The sequence below is a fragment of the Eutrigla gurnardus genome (assembly GCF_963514095.1).
Source record: "Eutrigla gurnardus genome assembly, chromosome: 4".
NCBI classification, from domain to species: domain Eukaryota; kingdom Metazoa; phylum Chordata; class Actinopteri; order Perciformes; family Triglidae; genus Eutrigla; species Eutrigla gurnardus.
In genome coordinates, this window is record NC_139918.1 from 18,994,509 (window position 1) to 19,006,041 (window position 11,533).

The 11,533-nt window shown below is 45.1% G+C and overlaps 1 protein-coding gene across 1 annotated transcript; it reads left to right on the forward strand.

Moving 5' to 3' along the window:
* The first annotated feature begins 372 nt into the window (after positions 1-372).
* Positions 373-7,971, forward strand: mfsd8l2 (major facilitator superfamily domain containing 8-like 2). Its single transcript, XM_084007079.1, has 11 exons — positions 373-640; positions 808-993; positions 1,224-1,286; positions 1,426-1,545; positions 1,658-1,737; positions 2,185-2,452; positions 4,050-4,123; positions 4,448-4,661; positions 5,595-5,717; positions 5,803-5,933; positions 6,691-7,971. The coding sequence occupies exons 1-11, from the start codon at positions 565-567 to the stop codon at positions 6,769-6,771; spliced, it is 1,416 nt and encodes a 471-aa protein (XP_083863205.1). The 5' UTR covers positions 373-564; the 3' UTR covers positions 6,772-7,971.
* Positions 7,972-11,533: the final 3,562 nt, after the last annotated feature.

Sequence of the window (11,533 nt, forward strand, 5' to 3'; positions counted from 1 at the left end):
GTGGTGTGTGGATATTTCCCTTCCTCTTTTTTTATCACACGTCCTTGCAAAAGGCTTCATATTCCACCGAATGTAATTGTAGTTTATCTGGTGTGTTTTATCACCTGTGTGTGTTTTTATTACCGCGTGTGAGGTATTACATTGGTGAACTGCCGAGTGGACTCTCTCTTCACACAATGTTATTCATATCCGAAGCCAAACAAGAGGGCACACACTTCGTCACCGGGGTTGTTGGAGAATGAAGTGCTTTTGATGGAACCCGAGGAAAACACGATTAAAAATGCATAAAGCTTGGTGTGCTTTTACCTCACCTGGTAACCCGAGGCATTGCCGAGGCCGCGAGGCTCACAGCGCGGGGCTGCCCCGGCATGCATGACTCGTGTGATCACACTTCCTCTGTCTCTTAAGATGTTCTGGAATGACCAGACTCTGCGAGGAGTTAAATTTGGTCAGGAATTTGCACTAAGTGAACGCACGGTGTTTCCTGTTAGCTGCTAAAGCTGCCCAACGGATTCTCAGAGTGGCGTAGACGGCAAGAGAAGGGCTGCAAGTCCACTCAGATCAATGGATAATCAACAAAGGAGGAATCTAACCTTTCTCACCATTGGGCTGATGTTTATGATGAGCGGCATTGAGTACGGTAAGTTCATTGTGACAGCTTCATGGACTCGTAGACCTGAGATGAAGGTCTCATCAGAGCAGGATCTGCCTGCCGTTCTTTGGCTGTCACCACAAACCACAGAGTATATCTGAAATGTGTTTTTGTATCTCCCTCCTTTTTATTCGTGCTTCTCCGGGTGATCTCAGCCGTCATCCTGCCTACAATATGGAGGTATCTCCAGATTTTGGAGGCCCCCCCGTACTTCCTGGGCCTGGGTATGGCCGCCTTCAGTCTGAGCGGGCTGCTCACGGGCCCCCTTTTCGGGTTGTGGTCGGATTGGAGCAAAAAGACAAAGTTCATCATCCTTTTCTCAAATCTGTTTGAGATCGCCGGTGAGTCATCGAGCCGCGAGACAAATCACATGACACGGAGGGTCGGATTTTAGAAACCAAGTGGGACCGCCGTCGCTCCTATCTGGGCTCATTCATTATTCACTACACTCTGTACGGGGACTTCTATTTAAAAGACTATACCGCCTCCATGTTTACAGGTAGCCTTTATCCCCCTGTGTGTGCAATGCATGATGGTAGTTACCTTGACTTTCATCTCTATTCGCCTTCAGGTAACTTCATGTATTTTATTGGATACTCAAAGTGGCTGCTGTTATCCAGTCGGCTTGTAGCAGGTGACACACACGCACACGCACACACACACACACACACACACACACACACACACACACACACACACACACACACACACACACACACACACACACACAAAGTAAAGTTGAAATGCACTGTAAGATGCTGGTTCCGTCTCAGGTGTGGGTGCAGGGGCGGGCTCCTGCATCTTTGGGTTCCTGACTCGCTGCACTCGGCCAGACGAGCGCGCCGGCATCTTCGCGGCCATCATGGCCTGTCGACAAGCGGGCCTCCTCCTGGGTCAGTGTCTCCTCCTTCGTAGCAGTTTCAACGGCGGAGGCCTCCGCCTCCACACATCCTCTGCTTCCACTGCATCTACCCTTTAAAGCTCTTCCTCCCGTCTTCTCTCCAGGGCCGGCCTTCAACCTGTTCCTGCGGCTGTGCGATTTCAACCTGGGACCCTTTGTTGTGAACAAATACACGTCTCCTGGGGTAACCGCATCCAAATAACGAGTAAATCTCAAGCCTCATGAATACAGAGACAACCTTTATAAATAGTCGCGGTCTGCGCTCTTCTTGGCTCACATGTATCCCTTTATCTTCGTTGTAGAGGAATACAAAAGGCCCGCAGAAACACTCAGGCCAATAACAACTGGAATCGATCTACTTCCATCTCGTGAGATTGTGAATAAAGCGCTTGTAGCTTAAATGAGATGTAACATTGCTCCTTCGCCTGCTTCCATTTTTCCACATAATTTGACACCGCGTGTCTCTTTTTATTACACGGTGCCAGGTTGCTTTATGTCCTGAACGCTCTCCTCCGTATATCAAATGCTTTATATCTCCAGGTAGCTTTCTAGGGGGTTTGATGATGTAAAAAGAAGCTAATATTTGAGAACATTTTCGTTAAAATAAGCTGGTTTTCCTCATCGCTGTCAGATCTTCATGTGCCTGCTGTGGGTGCTGCTCCAGCTTGCCGTGGCGGCTCTGTACTGGGACATACCACCCATCGGATCAGAGGGGGGCACGGCAATGGTGGAGATGAAACAAAAGGGGGAGGAAGAGGAGGAGGAGGTGCTGCTGATAGGGTCCGACGAGGAGTCGGTGCACACCTACAGATCCGTCGACGACAACCAGCTGGAGACCTCCACCTCGTCTGAGGTGCAGCCCGTCAGGAAACCCTTCAAAAGCTTCAGGGGCAGCAGAGGTGAGCGAGGAGGAGGTTTGACTGCCTGTCCTGAGCAATGACTGTCAGCTCTCCTTACTTGTGGGATTCAGGGAGGGAACGAAGGGTGTCACTGCCAATGTACATGTTTCGTATCAGCTCCATTGATTTCCCTCGCTTCCCTCCTTCTTACACACACTTCCCATGCTCCCGGTCCCTCTGAGGAATCCTGTGTGGCACGTCGGATCACATTCCCTGTCCATCGATCGGTCTCGTGTGTGTGCGGCTGGTTTATGTCACAGCGTGCAAGTGCATGTATGATGTCAGGTGTCCTATTGGATTATTGTCATAGTGCGTTTACATGGGATGCATGCAGGGATTGTGTGCCATTATTGATTAACTTTTTCTGTTCTTTTGTTATTGTGTTAGTCTGTCTCTCTCTCTCTCTCTCTCTCTCTCTGTGTGTGTGTGTGTGTGTGTGTGTGTGTGTGTGTGTGTGTGTGTGTGTGTGTGTGTGTGTGCGCACGTCAAAGCTTCAAAATTGATTTTCTCACTCTTTGAAGATGTGCCAAAGGGATGGATAGCAGGCTTGGTTTTTTTATTGAATGGCTTGCTGTGGTTGACTAGTGGATGAAATGGAGACAGAATCGGTAATGTGGTCAACATTCTTCTTATCGATTCCCTTTTTTTTTTTGAAGAAGAAGAAAAGCTACAACTCCAGAAACTCAGGAGCAAAACTGGAGGAGTGTCTGCTAGCTGTTACAGCGGGTTATTGATCCTCCCGCCAACTTTTTGTTAGTGAAGAATCTCTAAAACTCCGGCAACAAGGAACAAGGAAACATTTAGCACCAATATGCAGTATGACAATGAAAAAATGTGTTTCCTTGTTACAAGCAGAAAAACACAAGGAAATACATCAAATCATCAGCTATTTTCAATAGCCGGCGGGTTCCCAGAATGCATTTCGCCCAAGCCTTCCCCCTCTCCGGACCATTTACCTTTATTTAACCAAAGCCTGCCTGAACATAATTGGTTACTACTACGAATGAAGAAGAATCAGTTTGTAGAGGTTAATTTGTAACCAATTAAAAAACATGTATACTATAACTGTACTGTATATGCCAGAAGTTAATTAACCATAAACAATAGTAAAAAAAAACACTGAGCAGATAGAAGTGAACCATAGTAGATCACACGCTGTAATATCAAGCTATTCGTCCGGCCATCTGGCACGTACTTCCAAATTTAGCAGCAAGCCCAGCTCAGCGTTCTTCCTCTCCAAGTCCATAAGGGAGCTCCAGGAAAAAAGCTGCTATCAACATTTCTAAATTTTTCATATATGGATTCCAATTCTTTTCCCCTCGCGATCATGTTTTGGATATATGAATAAAGCTGAACTCTCAGTTATCTCTAGAAAAAAAAGACCGTTTATTGGACTTTGGGGAGCAGCATGACCAACTTACTTTCAGATGAATGTGTCTTTTTCTCTTTAAACTACTTTATCTCACAAACTCACTTGCCAGCTGAAACTTTCGATGGCTCCACTAGAGCTTGTTTTATGGTGTTCTCTTTGGTTCCCCTGGTTTTTGCAATCTCTCTCTCTCTCTCTCTCTCCCTCACTCCCTCTCTCACTCTGCAGAGCTCCTGCGAGAGGAGGTGGTTGTTCTCCTCACGGCTCAGTTCATCACTCTCTTCAATCAGACAGCGCTGGAGGTGAGAGCAGCTACCGTTGAGATCCATCAGCTGGAGTTGCCAAGCATTTCACAGTGTCACACTGCTTTACCCCGAGTTTCATCTCCACCGCATCAATCCGAGCCTTACCTGGAAAGACCCGCTGTGATACTTTGAGAGAGAGAAAAAATCAAGTATCGCTTAATGCTCAAAGAGTGCAATCAGTTCTCTATTAAAACAGATACAAATATGTTTTTATCTGGACTGAATGAAGCCTTTTGGTGCTCGTTTCAGCTCAAATAAGTAATAAATCCATTTTTCTAACCGAGTGACCTTTTGCGGACTTCTTTTTTCAAAACCCTCCAGACCATGGTGACTCCTCTGACGCAGCGCCACTTCAACTTTGGCGAGTTGGGCAACAGCCTGATGTACAGCCTGTGCGGGGTGGAGGTCATCCTGGGCTTCTTCTTCGTGCGCTGGCTGAGCGGGAAGGTGGCGGACCGCGTGGTGCTGGCCGTGGGCCTCGTCATCTGCTGCGTCGCTTGCATCTGGTGCCTCATCTTCCTCTGCGACCCCCGAGGTACATAAAACACACAAACACCAATGCAAAGGGCTTGTGCTCTGCGCCAAACGCTATCTGTGAGACTGTTGTCGGTGTTGCATATCGGGTGACAGCTGGCTGAATGGCACGTGGGCCTGTAAACGACACCGTTCGGACTCTGGCTGGCCGTCACACAGGCGAACTGGATCCCGCGTGTTTCACGTTGGCCCAGCGTCTGTTGCAGCGCGTCACGTTTATCGCTCTGATTACAAGTGACAGGTGCTGGAGCTGGGGAGTGCCTGAGTACATATAAAGGGATTACAGTAATCTAATTAGACAAAAACGCTATTTGTTAAAGCGCATCCTCCGTTCACGTTGCTATTCGTTACAGTTAAGAGCTACGACAAGCAGACAAAGAAATGGAAACCTTAAAGGCAGATACCTGAAGAAGAAATGTTTAAAAAAATTCTGGTCCGCTAACAAGCATGTTTGATTGGCGAAATTGCATTTTTTGACTATAAGATTCCAGACTTTCATCTTTCAGGCAGTAACATCCAACAGTTTTGAGTGGGCACACATTCACACAAACATGTGCACGGAGAGAACAAATGCCTAATGGCTGCCAGCTTGGCAGTGGTGTGGTTTTCAGATAGAGCTATCTCTGCTGGTGCCAACCAATTTGTGGAAGGAACTTAAAAAAAGCGAGAGAAGAAGGGAGGGATAACTAAAGTATGATCTCACACACACACACACTTTGAGTCCTTTACACCATATATCAGATGCATAGAAGCAATGAAATGTTATAATTTAACAGCCGAGGGATCTGCCGGTGTATTAATTCGACATGCGTGTGAGTTGGTGTTCGATTACAGACTGTAAACGTAATTGTTTAATGATACGTTTGAGATAATATGGGGGTAATCCACTATCATTCAGTGGGCCTAATACCGGGGTATTATCTTTCCCTGCCAGGTGGGTACGGATGGGAGCTGTCGGCCTTCATCATCGGAGTGTTTCTGCAGCTGCTGGGCCTTCCCTTCGTGGCCGTGTCTCAGGTGTCTCTCTTCTCCAAAGTCACTGCAGAGAAAACGCAAGGTTGGCTGGATTTGCTGCAAATAAACAGCCCATCTCCAACGTTTGAAATAAATAATGCTTTCTTTTTGTGACACCTCCCCATAAGGATTCAGCCAAGGTGTGAGACGCTCAGTCGGGGGCCTCGCCACCATCTTAGGTCCTTTGTGGGCCGGAGGACTGACCGATAATTTGTACGTGATGCTGGGCATGATGCTAGCTCTCCTCATAATGATCACGGTAAGTAGAGCACAGAGTGCTTGATAGCGATTGGCAACACGGCGAATTGAAGAGACAGATTGAAGGGATTTTGGGAAATGTGCTCATCGGCTTTCTTGTCGAGAGTTAGATGAGGAGATCGATACCATTCTCTCATTTGTGTGGCAAGCTTGGAGCTGGAGCCAGCAGCCGCTTAGCTTAGCATAAAGTCTGCTGTTTTCATTCACTTCCTACATAACCACCTAAATATCTGCAGGCTTCTGAAAACATGAATTTAAAACCTTCTATTAACAGATGTTTGGACAAATACCCTTTAATGGCTTTCTTGCTGTGAGTATTTGAGAATATCAATAGGTAACAAAATCCACCTGCAGCACCCCTTAAGATCTTCTTTCATTTGTTTAAACCATTCAAAGACCGAAGTGTTAAAAACATTACAATTCATCTCCATGAACAGAATCGGCTGCTGCTGCTGCCTGTAGCATCATATTTACAAGATCAATCTTCACTAGCGAGCAAAGGAATGCCCTAAATGTTTGGCTCTTGCTTTGATTGTCGTCCTGTGAACGAGCTGGACTTGATGCTTTCACCCGGGGCGTCTTCTCTCCCAGCCCGGCCTGTACAGTACGCGTCCTCTCTATCAGAATCACAGCTTCATCACACTCGAACTGAAACAGCCAGCTTAGTCGCCAGTGAAATCCTGAACTCAGCACGTCTGCTTATTGCTCTGTACTCTACTATTCTCTGAAGCCACACCCCCCGGCGTGCATGTTCGCAGGTTATGACGGTGCTGTCCTACGAGCGGCTGACTGAGCCCAGGGCGGTGCAGTGTGCCCAGAGCTGTGACAGCGGAGGATAGAGCTGCAGGCTGCCTGAGCCCGAGAGGCTGAAGACGGACAGAGGGAGTGCCCTTCACTACATGGCAGCATCACTGCAGAGGAAAACTGTATGAGTGTGGAGTGAAAAATATACAGAATGGATACTGTACAGAGCCTGCCACAGAGGTGATGACACGGGTAAAAGACGCTGTACGTTTTTGAAGCTTTGCACAACCTCCCTGTTATCAGATTGCATTAGAATCTCCCTTGCATGCATGTCCCCCATTATACTTTTATTCATCCTTTACACAAGGGGGCACCATTGCTCTCGTATTGAATATTCTGAGGCATAATTGAAGATGAAAGCCATTATTTTTAAACTGAACTACCGGTATTTATATCCCCAGGTGTTGATGAAAAAGATAAGAGAGCTCCACGTGAACCGTGTTCCTCCTTTTTTTTAAATGTCTCGTTTCTTCGTTTCTATGTGAAAAGCAAACGGTTGACACAATGGGTGCAGAAGTGGCGTCGTCAACATCTTAGCAGCTCCGTGTCAGCGTGGCTGATAGGAGAAGAAGGTCAAAACAAATGGAGCTTTGGAGATTTCGTGATATTTATTTGAAGTTTCGGGATTAAAACTAACATTTCAGGTGTTAATACAGAGCCTTTGGATGTGACTGAAGCAGGAAGATGCTATCTGGAAACATTCGTCGATATCTTATGTGCAAATAAGAATTAAAACCAAATTGAAGAAGTTCTTGTTAATTAGTAATGCTTTATCATTTGTGTGTCTGTGGGGGGGATTTAAAGTTGAATTGCCTGTTTTAATTGAAAACATGACAAGGTGTGACTTGTGTATAGTCAGCTGTTCTTGCCTGTATTCTCCTCTAGGATGTGCTGTATGCTACACATGAGGGGGGGACGCTGTAAGCAACATCAAGGCACCGAAGGGTCCCTTTGTACCAATGAACATGGCTTTGGCCAATGCCTGTGTTTTTGCATAATTGCAGATAAGGCTGAGTAACCTTTTCCCATTTTCTATACTCAGCATGTGATGTTTGGCTTTCCAAAGGCTTTTTTCGCCCGGGATGGAAATTTTAATCTTTGGGACTCAAGGACATAATATATATATAAGTACTTTCATGCTCTGATCAGCGTATTCAGGTACTTGACATTTTAAGGCAGATAACAGGGGGCAAAAAATCTGGTCAAGCCTGAATTTAGGCTGTTTGAACAAGCTCTTTTTTCTCTCCCATGATTCCTGCCGTCTTGTATTCTTCAAGAAACTCAGATGCAAAAGCCTTAAGAGCCACAAGCAAATCCCTGAAAACGTAAAACCTTCAGTTCTCCGCTTTAACGTTAAATATTCAGGGATAAATGAGAATCAATCAGAATTGAGTTGCAAGAAAAAACATTTTTCAAGCTGTTGTAAAATAAGACGATGTAATAACACATTCTTGAATTCAGTAACAATAATTTCACATTTCAACACATTGCTGTTACATTCCTGCTACAATGCTAGTTGGTCTGATGACCAATGTATGGTGGCTAATGTTAGCCGGCTTTTAGTTAGCTAACTTGAAATTGATGTAAATTACATGAAATTTGTTGGTGAATGTGCTAATGTCACTATATTTTGGCATGTGGTAGATCAATATTTCAATGGATTTATTACAAAAAATAACAGTAAGTAAACACCTTTCTCACCTTAAGGAGTTTTTTTTTTTTGGAGGGTATTTTGCCTTTTAGATAAATGCAGTAAAGAGCAATATATTGGAGGGTCTTAAAGCCCTTGAAAATGTGGCCTCAATTAGAGTATTTCAGTATAACTTTCCATTTTCATAACTAACATTGTATCTGCTAATCTGGTCTGTGTGGATGTGGTGTGGTGAGATTTGATGCCGACCAATCACTCAAATGTCGCAAAATTCTGATCACTCACAAAGCTCATTATATAATTAATCAAAAAGCCTTTTCCTGCGTGCTAGCAGACAAACCACTTCATCGAAACGATCCCGTGTTTGTACACAAGATTGCATCAGTGCAGTCAACTATGTTCCAACTCGAAGGTTGTAAAAGGCACACAACCCCCCCAGGACCAAAATAGAGAAGTCAGAGGGCCTAGGAGGGGCTTTTATGTAAAAGACACCAAAGGTACGCACAGACGCACAAGTTATGAAATTTTAAAGATACACAGAACAACCATTTGATGCAGGAGCCAACGATTATTTCTGTGTACTGATGAGGCTGGATGGAGTTGTGTGACGGCGAGTTTTTTTGAATCGGCGAGTGGAAACCCTCGTTAGTGTGGTGGAACAGACGAAGGTGTAGTAGAAGCATCAGCGTGTCGCACTACTACCTTACTATAAATGGCTCAGTCTGTTTCCTATTCTAGCTGTTTTCATGCAGTGTCGAGGAAGAGCAACTCGGCTTTGTGCAGTCATTTCAGCGACTCGCTAGAGTGTAAAATGTTTTTGGTGGCTTTGGCCGTTATTCAGTGCTGAGTGCTTTTGTGTGTGTGTGTGTGTGTGTGTGTGTATGTGTGTGTGTGTACAATGAACCGAACTGTGAACACTGAACTACATCTGTTACATCCAAGTCTTCTCCTGTTGTTCAGGTACGGATCACACCAAGCTGGAGTGGTTTATCTCGCTGCATGAAGGAAGTATGTTTGTCCCAATTATACGTTTGACTTTCACAGCTGGACGACGTGTTTCTGATGAATCCAACGCGGAGCTGAAGGTTTTAAAGTGTTGCGTTTTCTGGGTGAGAACACCTTTTCAGGACACAGAGCCGATGTGGCGTGGTGACAGGAAAAGGTAAGATAAATATGACGAATTAAAGGCAGAGTAGGTCATTTGGAAAAACCACAGAGACTTTGACTTTGAACGCATCGCCGAACCGAAGAAGTCCCACCGCCTTCGTTAAGACCTCTGTTCAAAGCCGATCCTACAGAACACCAAAGCAGTGTTCGAGATCAGGAAGTAATCTTTGACAGACAGGCAGGCCGTCCAATAGTTTTCTCCGCCTGACGATTATGATTGAGCAGGGTTTTTACAGTACTGCCACGGCCACAGATGTAATGTATTCATTACTATATGTTACGAGGATTTTAAGTAATTTAACAGAAAATATTTCTGAATAGAATCACCTTTAAATGTATTTATTACTATCAATATGTTACAAGGATTTCAGGTGATATGACATAAAGCGTTTCTGAATAGAATCACTTACTACCTTTAATGTCTTTAGGTCAAGATGACCCGGGGCGTCAATATCTCAAGAAACATAGTTAAATAGATTAAAGATATTTCATTTTGTTATTTATAAACCCTTGATTGTCTTGTTTTCATACCCATGTGACACATTGTTGTTGGGAATGATAGTTGACTGACACATTATCACATGACTGGAAAAAAAAATAGCCTGAAATATATTTTCTGCCCAAAATCATCAATCACAATTTCTACAGTTTAGTTAAATATATCCGTTTTTCCTCAGATGGAATATTTACCCGGGCCTGTTTTCACTTTTAACATCGTTCGCTTTGAAAGCAAATTGACGTCTAACAAAGATAAAGGTAATTGGTCACAAAGAGGGAAAACAGCATTTGACTGGAGCCAGTGTGTAACAATTATGTTAGTGAAGGAGAGTGGCTCTCCTCTCCCTCTGATGGCATCACTGCAGCCAGACTGAGGACGGCTGATAATGGCTCCGAGATGATAGATGACTTATCGTCTGGTGAAAAAAATAGGCAGGGGGATGAAATCAGGCCAAGCAATATTCATTCCATGATTCACTCCGCCATCCATTCTTTGAGCCGCAACGATTTATCCCTCCAAATCATTAAGATATTTAATTTTACAGGAATATATTTATCCCGGATGTAACATTTGTTGCTGTGGTGGAGGCAATTCATTAGGAAATCCTTTAAATAGATGTCAGCCTGTTGGTCTCCTGCCAGCTCGGTCAAAGATTTACTGTTTCCCCGTCATTGTTGCTGACTTAAGAACCGGACTGCAGGATGTCATTGCCGGGGTGTGGCTCCAGTCCAATACCGTGTGTGTGTGTGTGTGTGTGTGTGTGTGTGTGTGTGTGTGTGTGTGTGTGTGTGTGTGTGTGTGTGTGTGTGTGTGTGTGTGTGTGTGTGTGTGTGTGTGTGTGTGTGTGCGCGTGTGTGTGTGCGTGTGTGTGTGTGCGTGTGTGCGGACACACAAAGGGAGGGGAATTTGCTCCCAATTATGTGAAAGTTTTTTTCCCCCCATTCAATTCACAATATTAGGTGTGTGAGCTGGCGTAATGTTTGGATCTACACCTTATAGCAATATCAAGATGGGCGACTAATGAGCTGACAGGGGAGTGGGAATAGAGAGAGGGGGAGGGGGGGGGGGGGGGGCAGCATGCTCGTGGCTCAGTATCGATGAATCACAATTTTTCATGTCCCCTTTCTCATAAGCAGCTTTAGATACGAAAACAGAGCTGTCTGTTCCGAAGGAAAATTACTTGATTTACTGCATGTGGCGGCGGTGCTCGGGGGGGGGGGGGTCACTCAGGTAGCCCCCCCCTCTTCTTCTCGTGCCCATTACTGTATTCTACGTGCCTGGCATCGCCTCAGATACATTGCATCAATCGCCTCTCCACCCACACCAACCATCCGCCCCCGTACTCTTTTATACGAGCCTCAGAGAAGCCAATGCCTTTGGGACGCACACAAGCGCCGAGTTTAAGGCGGCCCTTGCTCATTGATTGCAGCCCATTGTCATAGCAATGGAAATATATTCAGATAATTATCATGCTCATTCA